The following is a 26,048-nucleotide window of genomic DNA, read 5'->3' on the forward strand; positions in this document are numbered from 1 at the left end:
TTTAAGAATTTTCTTTTTAAATACAAAAGACTTCGCAAGCACAGTGCACGCGCTTGTGCAGGCAAAACCTAAAAAGGAATAGGTCTGCAAAGTTTCATGGAGATTTGCCAAACAAATAGCAAAGTTATTAACTATCAAAAATTCAATGAATTCCTATCTCTCGGAATCCAGTCACTGCAAGTTATTTTTAGTGCCTATTGGTCCGTTCTAGCGAGCTGATACAGAACAGGTGTTCTGTTATCTCAGAAAGTGAATGAGCAATAAAAATAACTTTAAATCTTGTTTTTATCCTGTCACATTTACTCTGTATTGCGAGACAGAGGGCAAATGTCAGCATATGTCTTACAATTTGCAGCCAGAGAAAGAAAAGTAAACACAACCTCCAGGATAAAATAAGCAGCAAAGTTAAGATATTTTGTAAAGTGAACTGTCTGCCAATCATGCTGTACAAAGAGAATGAAATGAAAGGCTGTAAAATGTCAGTTTTTTCTAACAAACACCATTTAAATAGCTTGTAAATGAACGGTACAAACACTTCCAAATATATTTCAGTAGTTAAGAATGCACTTTTTTGTAATTCTGTATGATGAAAAAAAGATGTAAATAGGGTGAAAACAAAAACAAACACTTTACTTGGTGATGTGCAAATGGCAAACATTTTTGCTGAATCCTAATTTCCACACTTTATTGTGTATACGCTACGGTTTTATCAGTTAAACTGCATGTTAGTGGGAAAGTTTGCGGCTATTTCTATTTAAAATATGCTGTTTGTAAATGCCAGTGCGCTACCAAATCATGCTTCAGTAATACATTTATTAAAAGTGAGTTTTTAAACATGAACTGAGAAACATTCTGGCCCCCGACCCGGATGACAATGCTATTAGTAAATTAAGAGGCAGGTCAGGTGGTTACGCTATATGTGGGCTAGATTACATGGAGCAAATGTTTCATCTATTAAATCAAACGAAATAGTTTTTTACATAGCAGAAATGCTGAACTTGCATAATTGAAGGTGCTCTCATATGAAGTAATGAGGAAAAAGGCAGCTTTGTAATGTAAAATATGTGCTAGGATCACCCAATTTGAGACCAGAATATGGGTCAAGTACATTACAGTTAGGCCAAATAGATTATTCAAGTCCCTAGGCATACAGGTCTAGGGAAATTTTTATAATTTTTTGAAGTACATATCTCCAAACACACATGAATCGCTGGGGCTGATGAAATACCATATATTGGCCCACTGCCTCAGCCCACAACGTCCCACTGGAAATTTAGGACAATGAGACATGACAGAGTGGGCAGTGGCCAGAGATTCACACGAGGGCCTTAAGAAGAAATGAGAGGGATGCTGAAGGCCCAGCAGCCTGGTCAGAAACGATATATAAACTATCAGACCCCCCTAACTCACAGACACCACCCCGCTTCACTAGCCCAGGAAGGAGAGGTCATTGAGTAGAGGGATGACATCCTTGTATTCAGGGATCAAGGAATGTACCCAGTACCATATACTGGCTAACGATGAATTAAATTATACAATGGACAAAATAAATGCTGACTGATGAGGAAGACAAATGCCTTAGTTCGAATGAAGAAAATGAACGCAAAATTATCGCAAAATGCAGTAACTGAGTACTTTTGTTCCAAAAGAGGCACAGAGCAATTGCACTTAATGAGAATAGACAAAACGGAGACAAGTTGGAGCAAGAGAAACGTTGTTAATATTCAAACCAGCAGTTCATTAGTTAATAATCCGAATGGTCCATTAAGGAGCATACTAAATGCAAATTGGTGTATCAGTCCTAATACAACAAGCAAGCCTCTGAAGTGCTCTCATATGATTTAAATAATAACACACCCAACATGCTGTCTATTATTGGAAATGAATAATATTGGAAATGAAAATGTTTTTAACCTTTAGAACATTGCTTTACCTCCAATCAAGTCAGTAAAGAACTGTGATCATCGGTTCAAAAGCATATAATCAAGATCCGCACTATAGATTTATATCCTACACTATAAACCTCAACCAGAACCATTATTGAAAAGACCACTTATACAAACAAGGAGTCTAGAATGAGTAAGAAATTAATCTATGGGATTCATCCATTGTGCCAACTTGGTTAAATCTTGCATCAATGATGAGGAGTATGATGCAGTGCCACATGTACCTAGGGTCAGGCACGTTGAAAACAAACACAAGCATAGGTCAGTATGTCATCATGCAATGGGTTGCCAACCTCAAGACACTCACCTGGAAAAGCAGCGCACACAGACCAGTTCATCTACATCCCACAGACTGACCAGAGCATCTGCACTGCCTGTAGCAAAGTACTTGCCTGTGGGGTCAAACTTAATGCAGATGCAGTTAGACGGGTGGGCATTGATAGACTGCACTGGCTTCAGATCCGGGTAGCTGTAGGGAAAAAGTACAGCAGAGATAAACAAAGCGGCAGACAAAGACTGTGAGCAAAGACATGTCACTTTGCTATTTGCAAGAGAAGAAAAAGCAAGGAACAAATAATAGAGGCTTTCAGGAAATGTTTGTTGCGAACACTGTAAAAAGTATGATAAAAAAAAATGCACAATTCCTGGTTGATTCTGCACACTATGGGGGGGTCCAGAATCTAGCAGTACCCTTTAAAATGAATGCATTTATTTAACCTAATAAAGCTTAAATATTTTCATCACAGAGATACTACAATTATAATTCAGATCACCACTGTTGGTGGGAACTGACCTCAAGCTAACGTGAACACATCAGCTGTGGAGAGGCCTGCCGCTGCTCACCTGAGAATATTGATGCACCCATTGCCGTTAGTCAGAAAGAAAAGGTTGTTGTCATTGTTCCAGGATATCTCATTCACCTCGAATTTGAACTGCTCTTCGACTTTGCAGCGATGCATCTTGGCATCAATGAATGTCACTACATCATCCTTGTTCCCTACAGCGATGGTCTGTCCATCTGGGCTCCAGCAGATGTTAATATTTTCTCCTAAAAGGCAAAAAAAAAAACAAAAAAAAAAAGAGAGAGATCCAAGAACCATGGATTATAACCCATTAACTCACAAAACTGACACTCAACCGCTAAATGGTAGGCAAATATGACAGTTTCAGATGGTAAGAGAAGGGACAAAGTTAAGCAAAGTTGTACAGAAATCAGACATCTCACATTTAATGCCCACTACTGCACAGATTCATAGTACGAAACGTAAAGAGAGTGAACAACGACACAGCTATCAAATGAATCACTTTATCAACCCTTTGCTCATAGCATGAAATTGGGAACCTGAGAAGAAGTTAAGAATGAAAGAAAGCATGAATTTATATTAAATGGACACAAGAAAATCACTCACACACACAACTGGGCAGAAGAAAATAGTTGCGCATGCAGCCACTACAGCCAGTAAATGATGAGCAGGGACTATGTACAGCCCTACAAAGCACTTGGTGTTCAAATTCAACGTTTTTGTGGTCAGTTTGGCAAGTGCACAAATGAGGACAGTAAGCACCCTCTACTGTAGTCAAGAACTTCACAGAATTTCAACTGGATCACCTCCTGCACCGACTCCCTTGCCTCCCTCAAACACAGCAATACAACATGATCCAGACCTCAGGCCGGTTGGTACAAGGAGGAACTCAGACTGATGAAAAGCCATTGCAAACAACTAGAGCGCTAATGAAAAATTAGCCAGAACAATGCAGACGCTACCACCAAATAATCTGGACCACAAAACACGCTGCTCCGGCCAGCACAAACAGAAGCAAACAAATCTTTGCCATTGTTAAAGATTTTACCTCACCATCGGCCACCTTCAAACCTATCACCCCCTCACGGGAGCTCTGCAACAATCTCTCTGCATTCTTCAGCAACAAAATCACCATAATTTACAGCAACTTCAGCACACAACCGGACACAATAGACCCCACTAAACACCTTACGATCTTATTCAAAGAACCAATGCTAACCACATAGCCCATCATCACGCTGGAAGAAACAACCGGCACCATTAAGTCCATCCACTCAGGGACACCATCGGACCACTGCTCCCACTATGCCTACAGTAAAGGACGAACACATCAGTGCCATGCTCACACGCATTATTAATGCATCCACCTCTAAAGCGACATTCCCAGATGCTTGGAAACATGCAACTGTCCTCCTATTTCTGAAGAAACCCTCTGCTGACCCTTCAACTCTCGCCAACTACAGACTGATCTCCCTGCTACCATTCCTAGCCAAGGTCTTCGAGAAATCATCAATAGACACCTGACCGAATATCTCAACAACCACCAACTCCTCGACATCACTCAGTCTGGTTTCATACCCAACCACAGCACGCAAACTGCCCTCCTCGCCACCACAGATGACATCTGCAGGACTCTGGACAAAGGAGAAAAAAAAGTGGCCCTCATCCTCCTGGACCACTCCACAGCATTTGACACAGTCTCCCACACCATCCTAATCCAGTGCTTACCCCATATTGGAATCCAAGGGCGCGTGCTCTGATGGGTCTGCTCTTTCCTAACTGGAAGGACCAACTTAGTCTGCCTGGCACCATACACCTCAGACGCCTGCGACACGTCCTCATCTGCGCGGTTCCGCAGGGATCCTCCCTGAGCCTGACCCTCTTCAATGCATACATGATCCCTCTACACTGTAAAGAGCAAGAGGTCCCCTGCTAATAGAATGAGCATTCCTTAAGACAGGGATCAATGAATAAATGCAAAGGCTAAGGCAACTAACCACTAATTAAACACAACAATTGCAATATAAACTGAACGAACCAAAGATACTTTTTCCAAAAATACAACACATAATTTTATTATTATTACAAATTAATACACTTCACAATACATACTCACTCATACTACCTCACTCATACCACATGCACTCAACACATCCAAAAAGTTTATTTTAAAAACACAATATTAAAAAAACATTCCAAAGATAGCTGATGTATTTTTTGCAGGGGCTAATCAATATTGCTCCAACGCTGATTAGATTACTTCATACAAGTGTCAGACAAAGATTAAAAAATCCAAAGATATTGCATTAGGACTGGAAAGACAAACAGTGTGGCACAGACTCAAATGGCATCAATGGTTTCTACGTGTGTTTTGGCACCAGAAGTGCCTTCGTCAGGAAACACCACAACTTTAACAGCTTGATATCCTATGATCAACTAGGATCTATGCAGTACGATGCAGAGAGTTGGTCCTATATCCACAGGTATGACGCATGCCACGTCTACTCTCGACCAATGGTTACCTGTGAATATGCTGGAAAAGGCTGCCTAGAAGATCGGCAGGTCAAGTCACAGCCAGAGAAAATGAAACGAAAAACGCTGAGGCTACACAATAAGGGGATAACGTTAAATGCAAGACGCGAAAGTGATAATGATCAAATGTCACACGGATCGGCAATGATCCCGCAGATAAGAAAAGACGTACGTGCCAACCAAGGCTAGTTGTGATGCGCTACTCCAAGACTTCAATTTATATCTGGAGATTATGCTGCGAGCAAATAAATGGATTGATACGGGCCAATCAGATAAGTCCATGTTTAGGATAGCTACAAGGCTACACGATAATTGAGCCCTCCTTCAAAAACGTCCTCCACGTAACCGATTACGTGGAGGACGTTTTTAAAGGAGGGCTCCATTATCATTATCGCCATTGGTAAGAGTAGACGTGGCACGTGTCATACCTGTGGATATAACACCAACTCTCTGCATCATACTGCATAGGTACTTGTCAATCATAGGATTTCAAGCTGTTAAAGTTGTGGTGTTGCCTGATGAAGGCAGTTCTGGTGCCGAAATGCGCGTAGAAACCATTGATGCCATTTCAATCTGTGCCACGCTGTTTGTCTTTCCAGTCTTTATGCAATATCTTTGGATTTTTTAATCTTTGTCTGACACTTGTATGAAGTAATCTAATCATCGTTGGAGCAATATTGATTAGCTCCTGCAAAAAATTCATTAGCTATCTTTGGATTGTTTTTTGAATATTGTGTTTGTAAAATAAACTTTTTGGATGTGTTGAGTGCATGTGGATACGAGTAAGGTAGTAGCAGTGAGTCTTTATTGTGAAGTGTATTCATTTGTAATAATAAAATTATGTTTTGCATCTTTGGAAAAAGTATCTTTGGTTCTTTCAGTTTATATTGAAATTGTTGTGTTGTTTAATTAGTGGTTAGTTGCCTTAAGGCTTTGCATTTATACATGATCCCTCTAGCCAGCATCATCCGCTCTCATGACATCAACATCCTCACCTACGCCGAAGACGTGCAATTCATTCTCTCCCTTATGGACAAGATCAAATTCAATGCCCGCATGACCGAAATAACACATTGGATGAAGACCAACTTTCTAAAGCTAAATACTGAAAAGACCAAAATCGTAATCTTTGGAAAGAGCACATCATCGTGGGAATCCCCTCCCCCCTGGTGAACAACAGAGCTCAGACCGCCACTAACCCCGACCACCCACGCCACAAACCTCTGGATCATCAACATTAAACTCGACATGGCCTCCAAAGTCAATGTCGTCAATAACTCATGATTTCATACCCTGAGGATGCGGAAGAACATTTTCAAATGGCTCACAATCAGCACCCGGAAACCTATCACACGCGTCAAAAGCAAGCAGGACTACAAGAACACACTATGCCAAGATCAACAACAACAAAATCTCACCAGAAGGCTCCAGACCATTCAGCACTCGGTAGCTAGAACCACTCTCAACCTCCCATGCCGCATTCACATCACACCATACCTGAAGGACCTTCACTGGCTCCCCATTCAAAAACAAGCACAATTCAAACTCCTCACCTGCACTTTCAAGGAACTGCATAACACTGGCCCAGTTTACCGCAACAATCACATCAGCTTTCATAAACCTATCAGGCAACTCCACTTGTCCAGACTCATACTTGCACAAATCCCACGCATAGGGAAAACCCGATCAGGTTTGGCCTTCTACATTGCTCCAAAAAAGGGGAATTGCCTGCGGCTACACACAAGAGCCTCCTCCTCACTTCTTGAATTCTGCAGGAAGCCAAAGACCTGGATTTTTGAGTATTCCCACCAGGCTCTAAGTGTGGCAAGACTCACACCTGCTCAGCACCAGATTACCCTGCCGGGAGATAGTTCGCTCAACAAATCTGCATAACATAACACAAAATGGTAATAACACTCTAGCTATTGCTACATATTGTCCCAGAACATGACTCTCGGTAATATATGTCCAACCTTATGAGCAACCACATACATTCTTGCCTTAAAAAGACATGTCTTCCCATCTGTTGCTTTTTACTTGTTGAATTGAGGTTGGTTTTATTGAAAATAGAGGCACTTCTCCTACAAGACTTTTCTCACCTTTTGTAGTAACAGTGGTAATGCATTTTGCAGATCGTACATCCCAAATTCGGACGGTTTTGTCCCCTGATGCAGTGACAAAGAGGTCCGGGTTGGTAGGATGCCAGCAAAGTTGATCCACACTGTCGCCATGTCCCCGATAATTGTTCTCCTTCACCTATGGATGCATTTGGAAACAAACTGATCAGTTTTGTAGACAATTTTCCAGGCAGCATTTGACTAAAGGGTTGTGTAATAATTCCAAACAATGCAATGCTTCCCCTTCCCAAATGTTCAGGGCTAAAAGCAATCATATATGCTTCCCGCAGTAAGTAGTGCTAGAGCCACTATGCCCAATTCCTGTAGGCTCACCAAACCTTTCTGGTCATTCCTGTAGGACCTCAAACTCCCACTATCAGAACCCAAATTACGGCATACTATTTTAAAAAGTAAAAGACAGCATACTGTCCCTTTAAGAAATGTACCACAAATAACTTTCACTAGTGTCCTCCAATTTAAAAGCGAATTCATATTACCACATATGTGACAAAGTGTAGTCAAACTGGAAACCCTATTCCTTAGAAAAAAATGATACTCCACAGATGGTTAGAACAGAGGCAATCATATAACTAATCTGAATCAATTAGATAGTATGGAAAGGGTTTACCTCCTATCATCAGTAGGAGCAAAGTATCCCTGTGTACATTTCACCACAACTCCTTACACTGGTTTAATGAAAAGCAGTCGACTATTGGGCTGATGAAAGTGGATAGAAAGGTGCTTTTTACCTCAGTGACCTTTGATATGGTCAATAAACTCTCAACCAGCAAGGAGATACTGCAGGCTGTTCTCATGCCTCGTTATTGGAGTATGCCAGATTTCAACCCCCAAGCGCTTTGTGGGGTTCTCTTGTAGTCCCTTCTATCTCCATGCATACTACTGGGGAATCTAATGTTAGGACACATTCGTCATCCATCAGCATATATGGGACCCCTAACTTTACCTCAGGTTGCCTCCTATTTAAGGAGCACACAGAAGTCTAGATTTTAATGTCTTCCTACTTTAAATTTAATCTCGCTAAAATAGAATTATTCTTCCGAGATCATAGCCATGAGGGCAGACCAGGCTCTGCTTGAAACGCCCCCATTGTATCTCCGACAATACATTTCTAGAGATTGCGTGATGATCAACAGAGTATCTTTAATATAAACATGCCCAGAATACCTACTAATAATAATTATCTCTTCCAAAGTAAACCATTCAACTCCAAGAGAAGATTTTCAGGTCACAGTTAAATGTCAAAAAGTTAATAGACTGGAACTTCCAAAAACACCCTACAACCCTGAAAGTCATTATTTACTCAGCAGGCCTTTCATCACTGGATAGAAGAGATTGAAATATATAAAATTGCTGTTCGTCATCCTGACTTGCTGATTACAATACATTTATCTTCTTCAAGAACTGCTAGGTAGTCTGCTAACCCCAGTGGTAGGTCAAATGGCAACTACAGGAAAACTACAATCTCCAGGTAGCCATGTACACCTGCAGCAAGAGGCATATGAGGTCTTTGACCTGCAACCACCCCATGCTCTAAAATCATTAACCCGTGAAAAACAAATCTTTTCATCTTTTACGTGGCACCAGCATTCTCATTCATGTGTCAAGTCAGCTGCTGTCCTTCTTTCTAGGCTACTTGGCTCCAGTGCACAACATAATTCATCGTGCCTGCTATTGGATGTGCTTCTAAATAAAATGTTATGTCCCTTACAGCTTTTTATAATCTAATTACTAGTGTGTATTACCATGTCCTTTCAGTGACTGGGTGTAATTCTATTAACAAATAAAATGGTAAAGAAAGCACCCCTCACACATTGCTGAGCCTCATTTCACTTACCAAAAGAGCTGAGGCCATAATGAAAATACTACAATGAGGTCAAAGCCAACAGAACCAACATAATCATCCATTTTGTAATCTTAAGATTGAGAAATGAGAGGAGGAGCCTAGCGCGCAACCAAGATGGCCGCGTAGGTGCGAGGCTCCCGAGGACCTCCGTGACCTCCTACATACATCCTGAAAATATCCTGTCCTAGATGAGGGGACTGTGTTGGTGAGCCCGAGCTGAGGTGTCACCCGTTTTCCGCTTCCAAATTGGACCTCGGACACCGGCGGGAGCACCGATTGAGGTTTGCGGCCTTCTCCACGCCGGCCCCCCGGATTGGAGTTACGGGGCGATCCGGAGACAAAGTGATCAACAGCGGCGGGCAGGGCTGGGCGACTCGCGTACCCCGCACTTTCACTTTCGCTTTTGCACCCTCCTTGCTGTGTAGGCGAGGTTGGGTTGGGTTGCGGGTCGGTGTGTGGTGGTGTGGCCTCGTTGGGGTGCCCTGCTGGCCCGCCGGCTGTGACCCGTCCTGCGGACCTGTGGCTGCCCCCCCCCCGGAGCCCGTGAACTGGTTTGTCGGCCCTTTCCGAGGTGATCGGCACGATTTGGGGACTGAAACCATGTCCTCAAAACAAGATGGCGACCGGGCAAAGGTGAAATCGACCCGCCGTGGCGCAGCCCATCAGTCCAACAGCATGGACCGCTACACCCTCCAGAAGGGATCTCCCGAGGTGCCGCGTAGGTCTCCTGAGGACCCGACTGATGCTCCTGCGCTGCCCGTGGATCTGACCCTGCGAGATGTCATGGGCGCTATCGCCGAGATGAAGGCCTCGGTGGACCAGCGCTTTGACACACTGGCGCAAAAGATTGACTCGGTCCACGTGGATGTTGGCCTGGTGAGGGCTGATTTATCCAAGACCAATGACCGGGTCGATTCTTTGGCCCACACCACCTCGGGCCTTACAGCGGACGTGGCGGCCCTCCAAAAGGAGGTGCGCCGGCTTGGCCAGGCGAGCGCCCTGATGGATCGTCGACTGGAGGATTCCGAGGGTCGGGCCCGGAGGAATAATGTCCGCATTGTCGGGGTGCCGGAGGGACGTGAGGAGGCGGCGGCGGACCTGTTTGTGGAGGACCTGATTCTCACCCATCTCCAGCCCCGGGGGCTGAGTAAATTCTTTGCGGTGGAACGTGCCCACAGGGTTCCCGGAGGAAGACCTAAGGCCGGAGCCCCTCCGAGGCCTATCATTGCCCGGATTTTCAACTTTCGGGACAGAGACGCTATCCTTCAGACTTCTAGGCAACAAGGACCGATCAGACTTGACAATATGGACGTAAACTTCTATCCTGATTTCACCCCAGCGGTCCAGAAGCAGAGACTGAGCTTTCTCGGAGTCAAACGTCGTCTACGGGACTTGAACCTCAAGTATGCGATGCTTTTTCCAGCTAAGTTGCGGGTGGAGGTGGATGGCCGCACGCACTTTTTTGATCGTCCCGAGGCGGCCGGGGACTGGTTGGATTCCTTGCCCGGGGATCGGGGCCGGGGGGGTGGGGGGGGCGCGGTTGGAGGGGAGGGATCGCCGGATCAGGACTGAGGGATTAATAGTAGGCCTCGCTCTGGACAACATTGTCGTCATTTTTGACTGTTCGTTAAGTCTCCCTCCTGTGGAGGTGGTACGGGGTCTCTTGGGGGTTCTCCCTCCTCCTCTGGGGGACTAGTTAGTTTAATCATTCATGGGGCGACAGGCACACTGCACTTTGGGGGGGCTGTTTGGGCTCATGCAGGGGTGCAGGGAGGGGGGAGTTCTGTTGGGATGGGTGGGTTGGGGTGGGGTGTTGTTCGTTTTTACCGCAAGGCAAACCCTTTATTGTATTGGTGTTTTTAAGGTGCTCTCCGGGGGACGAATGATGGCTTCTGTATGTGATGGGGGGTAGGGACCTGACTTTATTGTCCTGGAACGTTAACGGACTGGGGGATAGGATTAAGCGAGGTGTGGTCCTGCAGTATTTGAAACGACTTTCACCAGATGTGGTCTTTCTGCAGGAGACACACCTTATTGGTAATTCCTTTTGTGCCATGAATCGACGTGGCTATCGCTTGGTGGCCCACTCGGGCTTCACGTCGGGCTCACGGGGGGTGGGCATCATGGTGAAGAACTCGCTCCCGTTGGAAATAGACGAGGTGCGCCATGATGAGAGGGGACGCTACACTGTCTTAGTGGGGAGAATGGAGGGTAAAGTAGTTGTCTTTGTATCAGTGTATGTCCCACCGGGGTTACAGTCTACGACTTTTGCAGACTTAGGGCGCCTCCTCCTTGACATTCCGGGGGGGCTTCTGGTGGTTGGGGGGGGGGGGACTTCAATGCGGTGGTTTCTGGGACCGTGGATCGTCACCCCCCTAGGGACCTCCCCCGGGCGCAGGCGTGGCTGTCCGGCTTCTTAGATACACTGGGATTGGTGGACTGCTGGCGCTTAAAACATCCCACGCAGCTGCAGTACACTTTCCACTCGGGTGCCCATGGTAGCCTCTCACGGCTTGATTATGTCCTTGTCCCTGCGGCCTATGTTGGGAGGGTAGGAGAGGTGCGCCATTTGGCGCGGGGTATTTCAGATCACTCCCCGCTCCTGTTGCACGTTGATGTCTTCCCGAGGGGGGAGGGCAGGGTAGCTCCAATCAATGCCTGGTATCTGCGCGACCCCACTATTCGCGCTGATTTGATTAAATCCTTGCAGCGGTATTTCGATGAGAATGTGGGGTCTGTCCCTTCGGCTATCTCCCTGTGGGAAGCCTTCAAAACAGTTCTTAGAGGGGAGGCCCTCTCCTTTATTTCCCATGCCCGGAGGCGTGAGCAGGAGGAGGTGACCCGGGTGGAGGCCGAAATTGCTGAATTGGAGGGTGGTCTAGAGGGTGGGGTGACGGACGCTGCACTACATGTCCTACAGCTTAAGCAGGCGGCCTACAGGGCCCTCGTCACGGAGGCGGCCAGGGGCCTCTATAGAGAGCAACAGGGGCGACTGTATGATGTGGGTGATAAGGCTGGTAAACTGCTTGCATGGTTGGATAAAAAGGAGAGAGCGAGTCGTGTGGTCCCGCTGATTGAGAGGATGGATGGTGTGCGTGTCACCGAGCCAGAAGACATTGTCTCTTGTTTCGCGGATTATTTCCGCGAGGTGTATTCCCCGGTTTCTCCCTGCTCGGAGGAGGACTCCCATGCCCTGCTTAGGGATATCGCGCTGCCTTCCCTTTCGGTGGAGGACAGGGTGTCGTTAGATGCCGCTCCTACCTCCGACGAAATTGCCCTCGCCATACGCTTGGTCGCCTCCGGCAAGGCCATGGGCCCGAACGGCATCCCTATTGAGTTGTATAAGCTGCGACCGGATGTACTGGCACCCCACCTCCGTGCGATGTTCCTGGCGGCCCACTCGCTGGGCTCCCTCCCGCCGGACCAACGTCTGGCTACAATCGTGGTGATCCATAAGGAAGGGAGACCTCGAGAGCGGGTTACATCCTACCGGCCTATCTCGCTCTTGAATGCGGAGCCCAAAATCCTCGCCAAGGTGCTAGCCAACCGGCTGGTCGGCGTGGTGGGCGATTTGGTCCACCAAGACCAGTCCGGCTTTATTCCCCATCGCAACACGGCCCTTAATCTGCGGCGCTTGCACGGGGTGCTCGCGCGTGTCCCGTTTGTGCGGGAGCCGGCCATATTGGCGTCCTTAGACGCCACCATGGCGTTTGACACGCTCGAGTGGCCGTACATCTGGGCTATGCTGGCGAAGTTTGGATTTGGCCCGGGGTTCATCAGCTGGGTCAAATTGTTGTATTCGGGCCCATTGGCACAGGTGGTGGTGAATGGAAGAGTATCGGTCCCATTCGAGCTGGGACGGGGCACGCGACAGGGCTGTCCCTTGTCGCCGCTCCTGTTCGCGCTGGCCTTGGAACCGCTGGCGGAGTGGCTGCGGTGGCACCCTTCCATCCGTGGTCTCCGTTGGACCCCCGAGTATGAGGACCGCGTGTCCCTATACGCTGACGATATCCTATTGTACCTAGCCTCCCCGCGTAAATCACTGATTGTCCTGGTTGATGTTTTGCGCTCATTCGGCCGCAACTCAGGCCTTGTCATCAACTGGGCTAAATCATGTGTGTATGTGCTTTCCGGGGAGGCTCCCGTCCTCCCGCGGGGCTGTCCGATCCAGATTGCCTCGCAGGGGTTTCGGTACCTGGGGGTTTACATTACTCTGGACCCGGAGGCCCGCTACGAGCGGAATTTGCTTCCCCCCCCTCCAGCGCTTGAAGGAGGACGTCGCGCGCTGGCGGCGCCTGCCGCTTTCGCCGCTCGGCCGGGCGGCATTGTTTAAGATGATGTCGTTGCCACGCTTCCTGTACGCTCTCCAGAATACTATGGATTTAGTCCCGGCGCGCTACTTCCGTGAGGTGGAGAGTCTACAGCGCCGCCTGTTCTGGGACGGGAGGCCGCGTATTGCCCTGGCGAAGTTGACGCTCCCATGGTACGACGGGGGGATTGCCCTCCCGGATATTAAACGGTATTACTGGGCCTCCCAGCTAGCTGCAATTAATCATGGCCTTTACGGGCCCGCCTTAAACCCGGCATTTGAAATGGACAAGATGCTCCTGCCTGGTGGCGACTATAATCGAGCGCTCTACTCTGGCGCGCCCGGACCCCGCCTGACGGGACCTACGCGTGTCATGGTACGAGTATGGCACGCGGCTAACGCAGCTATGGGGTGGAAGGACCGTTTGACCCGGGCATCACCGTTGTACGCGTCTGAGAGATTGGGCTCCCTGTGGACCTCGAAGGGCTTCGAGAAGTGGGACACGAACGGCATCAGTAAAGTGGGGGACCTCTGGACGAGGGGGGGATTTAAAACATTCGAGACGCTGCAGACGGAGTTTCAGCTGCAGGGCAGTGAATACTTTCGGTACTTGCAGGTCCGTCACGCGCTGGGCTCAGTCTTCCCAGACGTCGCCTCCATCCCGGAGTCTTCCCCCCTGGAGGATAGAGTGCTGGATGGCCATGTTCCGGACAACACGATCGCCATCATTTACAAAAAATTGATTAATGATCGCTCGGGCTTGCTGACTGGCCTCCGCGAGGCTTGGGTTGCCGACGGGCTGGAGTTGGACGACGAAGACTGGATTTCCGCGGTGGCCTCTCCGAAGGAGGTGGCCATACCGGCTCGCCTTCGCTTTGTCCAGCTTAAGATACTCCATCGGGTTTACATGACAGGGCCAAGGCTTCTGCGTATGGGCTATGCTGAGGATGGATTGTGTAAGCGTGGGTGTGGTGCTTTGGCGACTTTTTTGCATATTTTGTGGGAATGCCCGAAGGTGGAGCGATTCTGGCGTGGTGTGCATGAGGTCCTGCGAGTGGTTACGCATGTCGCGCTGCTGCCTGAAGCGAGGAGATGCCTGCTGAATGTGTGGGAACCAACTGACTACTCGGTTCCGCAGACGCGATGGGTGACTCTGGGATATATGATAGCTAAGCGTGACATTGCTCAACTGTGGGGATCCCAGAGGCCCCTGGCGGTGTCGGCCTGGAAAGAACACATGGATTGGTGCATGTTCCGAGAAAAGGTGGTGTATGTGGCGAGGGGTAAGCCTGGGGCATGGGTGAAAGTATGGGGCCACTGGAACGCCTACCGCGGGGGTATCTGCGCGCCACCACTGCTGCCTGCGGCCTCACCAGCCCCGTCCCCTTAGTTGACTCCTTTCCATAGCCCCGAGCACGGAGTTCCCCCAGTCCTCGATCTGTTCCCTTTCCCCTCTTTAGACTCCTGCTGATGGCTGGGGTCCCCCATTCGGGGAGCACGTGCTGTTACTTTCGAATGCGGGTTGCCTTGCGGGTGTGGTTTTTGTGTTGTGTGTATAAAATGAAACCGTATTGTGGGGTCAGAGTGATGTGGCCCACGACGCCGATACCTCCTGATTTTGCTTCTCTGCACCGCCCAGTGTTCTTATATGAATGTCATATGCTCCTGTCATTCTAGCGGCCGGCCGGAAGGTTGTAGGCCCATACTTGTATATTTTTGAGATTGCAATAAACGGTTTCACAAAAAAAAAAAAAAAAAAAAAAAAAAAGATTGAGAAATGTTCATCCAATATAGTCATGCAGTCTAGAGTGTTCAGTCCAGCATGGAGTCATACACTGTGTATCCATATAAGGACCTTATAAAACAAAAAGATAAGGGACACCACTGCTCTTCCAACTTTCGCAATCTTTTAAAAATAAAATCTTTCCCACAGGTGCTCCAGATTTCACTGTCAGGGAGAGATGTGTGGTCGCAACTGGCCTACCAAAGTGACAAAACTCCAGCAAACCAGGATCTTCGCTGCAGCCAACATACCTAAAAATGTAGTCGGGATCCTAGCTGCACCATGTCTATGTTTTGAATTTGGTACCACTAACACCCACAGCAGCGAGCCACATCAGATAATTATGAAGGAATAAAGTAATTCCTCACATCATGCTAACACCACCTACAGTCTCTGGAGAGAAGCTAAAGGAGGCGGTTTTCTAAGCTTGTCTGTACTTTTCAAAACTATCTACTTTAAAAGAATGAGGAGCACTTTGTCAACTGTACATTTCAGAATTCCAGATGGTGGTGCAAGCCTTTTTACTCTACCAACTGGGCAATGGGAATTCTGTCATGTTTTTTACTTACTCTCTAACACAATACAGATTACGCAGTCAAATTAAAATTGACCCATTTGTTTTCCACTTAGTCACTGAAAGTTAAGAAAGAAATTGTGTTCACGGTAATGTGCAAAGAAATAAAGGCAAAACCTTCATGTGCTTGAGGAGAAATTGAACTTTTAGACCATGCTCTCAAGCCTATCACCATAGGTTTGCTCTGCATGCCCAGCTGCTAGCTGATGAAAATATGACAGTCCATGATACCTAGCAAACACAACAAGACAATGGATAGAGTGCTCACTTTTCAACCATTGACACCCAGTCAAGAGATCTAGGTTAAACCCTTTGTTCTTTTACTCCCTATGCCACTCTAGTTTGGACACAGCCATATACAAATCAGTTTTGACCCTGCTCCTCATGGGAACAGTCCAGCCCAAATTGCCAGGTCCTCTCAGGACTGGTAACAAGCATCCTGGGCCTTGCCTCCTGGCTGATATGGGGTAATACCCAGAAACTGGCCCCAGGCTACTCGTTTCAGGTCCAGGGCAGATCTGGCCTGGTAATTCAAGCTGGACTGTTCCAACGGGGAGCAGGGTCAAGACTGTCTTGCATATGGCTGGGTCCTGGGTTGTTCCAATGAGGAGCAGGGTCAAGACTGTCTTGCATATGGCTGGTTCCTAATTGGGATGGCATGGTGAGCAAAAAAACGTTGGATTTAGGCCTAGATCTCTGTACTGAGGAGTTAATGTTTGACAATGTTCAGCATTCCGTCCATCATCTTTCTGTGTTGTTATAATCCACGATACCTGCCAAAGGGCTTCGAAAGCTAGGAAAAACTAAATTAGAGATTACCACTATGATAAACTCAAGAAAAAGCAGAAGGGGGTTTGGCATTAAATAAATAGTTGGTAGCAGTAATATGTTTCTAATTCCATGACAAAAAAAGAAGAAAGGGTCAAAACACTATAAAATATTGAGCAAAAAACAAATGTAAGGAGAGTTGGGAAACAAGGGTGGTTAAAAACATGCAAAGACAAAAGCAATAATCTAAACATCAGGCGCTGATGGCTGCCTGATCCTGTCTCTCCATCGGAGCGGAGTTGAACTGCCGAGATTCCAGAGTTCCTAACGACCATTCATACATCGCAATCATAGACTTCAATCTATGAAGGTGCACTGCAAACACGGATGCCTGTGTCATGCATCATGGTGTCCTACTTTGTACAGGATTTGATTTTCTAACCCCTTGATCGCCGGAGACCGAGTGCACAAAATGGCGGCCACTCAGTCACTAAGTTTGAAAGTCTTGGTTTGCCGATCCCCCGACGCGGTGCCACTGCCACTATCAACCGTTTGCTGCCACGAGGATCATAACCACCAGGCGACAAGGTATTTACACCCCCCCCCCCTCCTATTGGGACTGTGTAAATACACCGATACCTGCGCCAGAGTGCCTGACTAACTAATGGCGGCGATCTGAGACATGAAAGATCTATGCGAGTAACCGCAATTGAACTGCGCAATACCTGTGGGGCGAAACAATCGTAGGACAATAGTCTGATGCGCAACTGTGCTGCCGCGTGAATCGGAATGTGAGCCCAATCCATTGGTGTGTTTTTGGGATTGCTGAGGAGCTTTTGTTGTCAGAGGACGCGACAATTGCCGGGGAGCTGAGTGCTGCGTCATAGGACTCGGCGGAGTGAGGTGCGTGGAGCTCCAGCTGGCGGCACTGCACGAAGCCAGCTGGAGCGTGGACTACTGGTCGCGAGTGGCCGGAGATGATGTGAGGCCTCGGAGAGGCAAAATAAGCGGGGCAACGGTGCGCTTGTGGCATGCCTGTTCCGGCTACTCCTCTGTGTGGTGGATCGTCCTAGGATGCTGCCGGTGGCCCCGCACCGCTATCGGCCCATAGGGTCATGCGAAGCTGGCTGCGCACACAGAGGCGTCCTCCAGCGGCTGCAACCTCGTCTTCTGTGGATCCCCCCCCCCCGAAAGGTACTGATGGTGCGGGTTCGCTTCTGGGCCTCATGCAATATAGCACAGTCCGACAGTCTTCCTGGTCGGCATGCTGTGCCCCGTGGGAGCGGAGATGGTGCTTCCCTGAGCCCTGATAATGCGGCGCTATGCTTGGCTGCAGTGCGGTGTTGCTCCCCATTGAACTCTTAAGTTCTTAAGATGGCTGCCTGATAGTTCACCTCAGTGACTCCTGGGTTTGGGACTACTAAATTTGTAGAAATCCCGTTGATTATCCCACCGCTTCCTTGACGATTTCCTGCAACCAATCTTCCTGTGAATCTTTACAACTAGAATGCACTGTTTCTTACCTGTTTGGCGATGACAAACGGCAACTTGATGACCCTCCGACTCGCCGACCTCTACACGCCACATCTGCAATGAACCCTCGGATGCTGATCTTGGCAGGTTCCCGGTCGCTTTTGGACACAATCCCGATGACTTGCTGACCTCTCCGCGCCTCATTTGCATCGGACCCCCGGATGCTGATCTCGGCTGGTCCCGATCACTTTTTGTGCACAGCCCTGACTTTTTCCCGCCGGCAACTACCGCTGCAATCCCTGCGACGGGCCGCCTGGCCAGGTCTCACAGCTCGGCTCATGGGGAGGCCTGTCCTTCGCGGACCCAGCCTGGTTTGCCTCACCAGACTCAGACTTTGCTGTCCGACAGCTCCTGCCTCCAGAAGCCGATATTACTTCCCGGCTGCTCCAGCCTCCTGATGCCACCATTTCTATCCGGCCGCTCCAGCCTCCTGATGCAGCCTCTACTTCCCGGCTGCTCCAGCCTCCTGAATCTTAATCATAACTATTCATGGCCACCCCATTTTCCTGTCCCTACTGTTTGATGTCGCCTATTTTCAAAATGGCGCCGGTCAGGCGATTTCAGGTTGACGCCCTGTGTGGTCCACAAAAGGTGAGCAGAGGGGCCGACTGGACATCAGCCATTGTTTTCTTCCTCATCTTGTTTTTCTATGTTTATTGAATGGTTGGGCCCCAGAGGTTTGGGATCGCCATCGGCGTAAATCCTGAGTAAACCCTGGGAATCGAGCCTATCAAACCAAGCTACTTGCTTCATATTGCTAAAATATGATATATTATAATATTAATATAATATAATTGCTCCCCCACAGACTATTGTTTTTGGATTTTATCTTTTGCTTTTTGAGGTTTGTGTTTGTTTACCTATTTAATTTTGCTCCAATTGTACGATGTAATCGGTCTTACTACCTAATCTGCTCTTGATTTTTTAATTCCTCACTTGTTTATCCTTCTCCCCTATTTTATCGTGTTTGTTTACCTATTTAATGTGATCCATATTAGCACTGGAATCTGCTTTTTGTATCTTATCTGCGCCTGACTGTATTTCCTCGCTTATTTGCCCCCTTGCTTGATTCATCTTATCTACCATGCTTGTTTTACCTTTTCTACCCTACTGAACATCAGTGATGTAATTTGTTTTGCTATCGAATCTGATCCTGATTTTATTCCTCTCTTGCTTAACACTACCTCCTTATTCTTGCCCCCGATTTTTCATTCTCCCAGCTCCCCCCCCCCCCCCCCTTGGCTCCCAATCCTCCTCTCCTCCTCTACCCCCATCTCCTTTAACCTCCTTCTCTCTACTCTGTCTCCGTCTCACGTCCACCCAACATGCCCCTTCACAGGACTGACCATCACCCTCAGGACCATACCCTCTCTAAACACAGCCCCAACTCCTGGACCATTCTCTACCCCCCAAATCTCTCCAAACACGCAAGGAAAAATATCAAACAAACTCCTCATCCACAACCCTGAAACACTCATTGTCGATAACTACCTCAGCCTCACCTCCCCCATTATTACCAACTACATCTTCTACTCCAAACGCCCTTCCAAATGGAAGAGCATCTTCCTTCAACACCTCCCTATCGCTAAATCAACCAATATACCATATGGATTTAAAATATCCACCGCTCCCTCCTTAGCCTTTCATGGTGATATTGATATCTCCATCTTCAAAACAGGTAACATCCTCATACAAGCCTCGCCATCCCACCTCTCTATCTTTGAACACCACTTTAGCACTATGTCTCTCCTCCTTAACCACCCAGCACCTAACACTCCTCCTCCCCAAACAAACAGAACCCCTCAAACCTCTTATTCCCCCCTCCCCCCCCCACTCTTCCTCCACTCTCAAACTCCAAAAATTGACCCCACCATCTCCCTCCCTGGACCCCCCCCTATTGATAACGACAACCCCCATCCCCAATTACCTACTTCTCATCCCCCACTTATCTACCTCTCTCCCCCTAACCCCCTTAACCCTTACTCCTCGGACCCTTCCTTGAATAACGGTAGCCCCAAACTCCTGTCACCTACTTATCATTCCCTTCCCATTACCCACCCTCCCCCTGTCCCCAAAACCTCCCCCCCGACCCAACTACTCACGTACTCCACCGTCCCCCTACTCCTACCAATCCCATAAACTGTCTACTCCTCCCCTTCCTCTCTACCTGCCCCACTCAGGCTCTACCTACCCAACCCCGCACCTCAACCCCCAATAAACTCCCATCTCCCTCACCCCAACCCTCAATAATCCCACATCCCCATCACACCAATATATTCATTTCTCACTCGCTTCATGCCCTTTTACCCTCTCTGACCACATCACCTGAAGATTTCTGCCCCCTGTATAACCTAACCCCTCCACTCACACTTAACAGCTCCGCCAGCCATCACTCCATACCTACTACCCTATCTCCCCCCTCACACAGAACTCCCCCATCCGCAACTAATCACGACCACTCGCTATCCCCAGACCATTCTCCTCCCACCTCATACGCCCCTGCATTCCTTCCCTGTACCCGGAATAACCCGAGCCTACACAACACTGTACTCGTCCTACCTACTTTAACTTCCGAACCCCTTACTCCTCCCAGCCCCGTCTCCCCTCACCCCACACCATCTACCACATCTCCCCCCTCACACATTAGTCCACCCTCTGCAAATAACACAGACCACGCACTCCCGATACCTCCCCTCTCCTCAATTGCCCAGATCCTACACAACATTGAATGTGACCTATCTAATTTAACTACGGAATTTGCCTGACTCAGAAAAGATTTCTTCGTCCACAGCACCAGAACCCTCTCTCACCATAAAACCACCATCCTCCCTCCCTCAAACATCCCCAATAACAAACACAACCTTTGGAGACCACTCCCTCTCCGATGCCGTAAGCATAGACCTCTCTGCACCTCGAACCATCTCTCCCCGTCCGACCTCGCCAACCTATGTAACTCCTACCTTCCTAATCTGCCAACCACCAACCCTCCACTCCCCTATGCCCCCATCCCTGTTATCATAGGGACAAATAGAACCCCCTCCTCCCCTGCTGTCCCCAGACCACCACCCCAACTTTCGCTGATCCACTCTTGCCCACCTTCCATACCCAACCCCACACCACTGAAATGCATGCTAGTTAACTGTCGCTCCGCGGTCCTACACGCCACGGAAATCTTGGAAACCATCCTGAGTGAATCCACTGATATTGCATTCCTCACTGAAACCTGGCTTAATGACCACTCAACGAGCATACTTGACCTTCTCCCCACCCCCCCCGGGATACTCTATTCTTAGAAAAGACAGACCTAACAGAGTTGGGGGAGGGCTAGCCATTATCTTCAAAAGGAACTTCAGATTTCCATTATCACTAACACAGGCTACTCCTCATGCGAATACCTGGAAGCAGAACTGTTAACTCAAAACTCCCTCCCAATTCGTCTACATAACATCTATCGCCCCCCGGGTCCACCACAGCCCTTCACTGAGGACTTATCTGATCTACTGGCGCAATCAGCATTATCCAACTCAAAAAATCTCTTTCTTGGGGATCTTAACCTCCACTGGAATGATACCAATGACCCCACCATCTCCCTCCTCACTACACTTCTTTTTTTTTTTTTTTTTTTTTTTTTTTTAAAACCTTTATTCGGATATTTCAGATACACAGCTATTCAGCCGACAACCCGGAGGTTCGGCAGCTCGTCAATCAACATATGTAGTCTTCTATAGCTGTCATGCAGGAGAGAAAAAAGGTTTCAATTTTTAAAGAAAAACATAACGAGCAAGGCAATATACATCATGTGTTCGCGTCAGCTCCCACCGATGAGGCGGCCCCATATCCACCATCAGATCAGCCCTCAAGTGTGGAGGGGAGGGAGAGGCAGAGGCACTAACTTTCTATCAGATTTCATCCGCAAAACTCAAGTCGGAAGTGGGGCTAGGGGGAAAGGTGCTCCTCTGGTGGGTCAGTGGCAGGAGGCAGGCAGATGTACCCCCTATACTGGTTCCACCCCCCCCACACCTTGTGCCATTTCTTGGGCCTCCCCCGTGCACAATACACTGTTTTCTCCCGAAACATGCACCAGTCCATGTTGTTCTTCCATGCATCCAGGGTGGGCGGGCTAGGGGATCCCCACAATCGTGCAATATCCCGCTTGGCCACCATATTACCAAGGGTCACCCGTTGAGTCTGCGCAGCATCGTAGTCTGTAGGGCCCCACACGTTCAAGAGACAGCGCCGCGCCTCTGAGTGCAACACAATACCCGTGACCTCCTGCATCACAACATGAATCTGCTTCCACAATTCCGCAATCACACCACACTCCCATATAATGTGCAGAAAGGTGCCCACCATCCCGCAGCCCCTCTTACACAGCCCGTCCTCGGAGAAACCCATGTGGACCAACCGGGGGCCAGTGACATAGACTCTGTGGAGTATCTTAAGCTGGACCAGCCGCAGCCTGGCGCGGATGGCAACCTCTTTCGGGGAGGAGACAGCGCACTGCCAGTCCTCATCGTCCAGCTCAAGACCGTCTCTAGTCCACTGGTCCCGCACCCCCAGGAGGAGATCGGTACGGACGTTCACCAGCTTCTTGTAAATGAGAGAGATTGTGCTCTCCGGCACATGGCCGTCCAAGATCCGGTCCTCCAACGGAGAGGATTCGGGCACCTTCTCCCCCTCAACGAGGACCGACCGCAGCGCATGACGTACCTGCGCGTATCGGAAGTATTCCGTGCCCTCTAGCGCATATTCCGTCTGCAGCTCTGTAAACGACTTAATCCGCCCCTTGGCCAGCATGTCCCCCACCCTGGAGATACCAATCAGGTCCCATTTGTCGAAACCCTTAGAGTTCCAGAGTTTCCCCAGCATGTCCGAGTCAAACAGCGGAGTGGCCAGTGTGAGTCTATCCTTCCACCCCAGGGAGTTCGTGACTGCCTTCCACACGTGCACCGCCACCCCGGTCGGCCCCGTGAGGGATCCAGCCGGGGCCCTTGAATAAAGTGCTCTATAGTAGCCACCACCCCGCAACAACCACCGGTCCATAGCGAAGCCGGGGCTAAGCGCAGGACCGTAGACTCCGTGGTTGACTGCGCTCAGTTGAGAAGCCCAATAGTATCTCCGGATGTCGGGTAGCGCGATACCCCCGTCATACCAAGGGAGAGTTAGTTTTGCTATCGCTATACGCGGGCGGCCGTCCCACAGCAGCGAACGCTGTAGACTCTCAACCTCCCGAAAGTAACTGGCCGGGACCAGCTCCTGGGTGTTCTGCAGGGCATAGAGAAAGCGGGGAAGCGACATCATTTTAAAGAGCGCCGCACGACCGAGGAGGGAAAGCGGCAGCCGCCTCCAACCTGCCACGTCCCGCCGCAGGCGCGCCAACGGAGGGAGCAGGTTTCGCTCATACCGTACCGTGGGGTCGGCTGAAATATAGATCCCAAGATACTGAAAGCCCTCCCGGGCGATCTGGATCGGGCAATTCCGCGGGGGAACCGGAGCGTCTCCACACAGGGCGTACAGATATGACTTACCCCAGTTGATGGTGAGCCCCGAGTTCCTCCCGAAGGAAGTCAAGATGTCGCAGACAACTATAAGGGACTTCCGGGGTGAGGTAAGATAGAGCAGAATGTCGTCGGCATAGAGGGAAATGCGGTCCTCGTGATCGGGGGACCAGCGAATCCCCCTCACGTCTGGGTGCCACCGTATCCATGCCGCTAGCGGCTCAAGGGCGAGAGCGAACAACAGCGGCGAGAGGGGACAACCCTGCCTGGTACCCCTTCCCAAGACGAAGGGATTGGAGGCCCTCCCGTTAACCGCAACTTTGGCGAGAGGTCCTTCGTATAAGAGCCTCACCCAGCCCACAAATCCGGGCCCGAAGCCGAACTTCGCGAGCGCGGCCCACAAATATGCCCACTCAACCGTGTCGAACGCCATCGTTGCGTCGAGCGCCGCCACCACGGCCGGTTCCCGCATCGTCCCGACCCTTGCGATCACACCATGAATGCGCCTAAGATTCAACGCAGTATTCCGATGTGGGATGAATCCAGATTGGTCGGGGTGGATCAGGTCACCGATCACCCTGACTAGCCGGTTTGCGAGGATTTTAGCAAGGATCTTCGGCTCAGCGTTAAGGAGCGAGATCGGCCGGTATGAACTGCACCTGTCTCTAGGCTTGCCATCTTTATGGATGACCACGATCATTGCCAGGCGCTGGTCGAGCGGGAGGGAACCCGTCGCCCGCGCCTCCACAAACATGGCTCGTAGATGCGGAGCGATCTTGTCCGGCTGGAGTTTGTAGAGCTCAATGGGCAGACCATTCGGACCCGAGGCCTTGCCCGGACGCAAAGAACGGATCGCCCCCGCAATCTCATCGACCGTGATGTCGCCATCAAGGTCGTCCCTGTCCACGTCGGAGAGGCAAGGCAGGGCGAGATCGCGCAGGAGCGCACATGAGTCCTCCACAGGCCTGTCCGACACGGATGTATAGACCGTGCGGAAGTAATCCGCAAAGCACTGGACTATATCCTCCGGCTCCGTGACCAGGACGCCAGCCTCCGTCACTAGGTCCGGCACCACTCGATTGACCCTCTCCTTCTTGTCCAGCCACGCAATCAATTTCCTGGCCTTGTCCCCGACGTCGTACAGACGGCCCCGCTGTTCCCTACTCAGAGCCTTGGCTGCGTCAGTCACGAGTGCCCTGTACTCCGATTGCTTAAGGCTCAATTCGTGCAGCGCCTCCTCCGCGACCTCACCCTCCAGGGCCAGCCCTAGGTCTGCGATCTCCGCCTCAAGCTGGGCGACCTCCGCGTCCCTCCGACGCTTGGCCGCTGTAATCAAGGAGAGGGCCTCACCCCGAATCACGGTTTTGAATGCTTCCCACAAGGACACCGCCGACGTGACCGAACCGAGGTTTTCTTGAAAATAACGGTCGATCGCCTTAAGTACCTCACTACGAGTCACAGGGTCTCTAAGATGCCACGGGTTAATTGGGGCCACCCTACCACCCACTCCTCTGGCAACATCCATACAGATCCACACCGGAGAATGGTCAGAAATACCTCGTGCCATGTGCCTGGCCTCAGAGACACTGGAAGCGTGTGCAGCCAGAGTAAGGACATAATCAATTCTGGAGAGACTGCCATGCGCACCTGAGTGGAAAGTGTACTGCCGTTGTGTGGGATGCAACATTCTCCAACAATCAACCAGCCCTAGGGTATCTATGAAATCAGGAAGCCACTTCTGAGCCCCCCCCGAAATCCTCTGCGGGTGCCTGTCAAGCAGGCCTGAGCCGACCGCATTAAAGTCACCACCCACCACCAACACGCCCTCTGGGAGATCCAGTAGTGTCCTCTCTAAGTCCGCTAGGGTAGTGGGCTGCAATGCAGGGGGGACATAAACAGACACCAGGACCAGCGTCCTGCCCTCCCACCGTCCCGCTACTGCCGCGAAGCGCCCCCTATCGTCTACAGTAGTAGAGTCAACCTCAAATGGGAGAGAGGACCTGACTAGTATTCCCGCCCCTCTGGAACCCGAGGTGAACCCGGAATGCGCAACAAACTTATAGCCTTTACGATTGAGTGCATGGCACGTATTGCCAATCAAGTGCGTCTCTTGCAAGAGGACAATATCAGGGGCACATCTCTTCAGAAATTGCAGTACAATCCCACGCTTAATACGATCCCCCAGGCCATTCACATTCCAACTGAGTATTTTGAGGCCCCTACCCCCCATCCCAGCATGTAAGGAGACCACCACCACCCACGTGGAACCCGACCCGAAACACAGGAGCTTGCATCATGACGCCTTGCAGAACCAAAAACAA

The 26,048-nt window shown here is 49.5% G+C and overlaps 1 protein-coding gene across 1 annotated transcript in view; it reads right to left on the bottom strand.

Moving 5' to 3' along the window:
* Positions 1-26,048, bottom strand: part of THOC3 (THO complex subunit 3) — a 71,961-nt gene that overhangs the window by 29,467 nt on the left and 16,446 nt on the right. The window contains exons 2-4 of the mRNA XM_085618265.1: positions 7,381-7,537; positions 2,790-2,994; positions 2,254-2,415 (exon numbers count right to left, since the gene is read on the bottom strand). Of these exons, the coding sequence (XP_085474391.1) occupies positions 2,254-2,415; positions 2,790-2,994; positions 7,381-7,537 (524 nt within the window). The remainder of the gene's footprint in view (positions 1-2,253; positions 2,416-2,789; positions 2,995-7,380; positions 7,538-26,048) is intronic.

Source organism: Triturus cristatus, chromosome 7 (assembly GCF_964204655.1).
Source record: "Triturus cristatus chromosome 7, aTriCri1.1, whole genome shotgun sequence".
Lineage (NCBI taxonomy): Eukaryota > Metazoa > Chordata > Amphibia > Caudata > Salamandridae > Triturus > Triturus cristatus.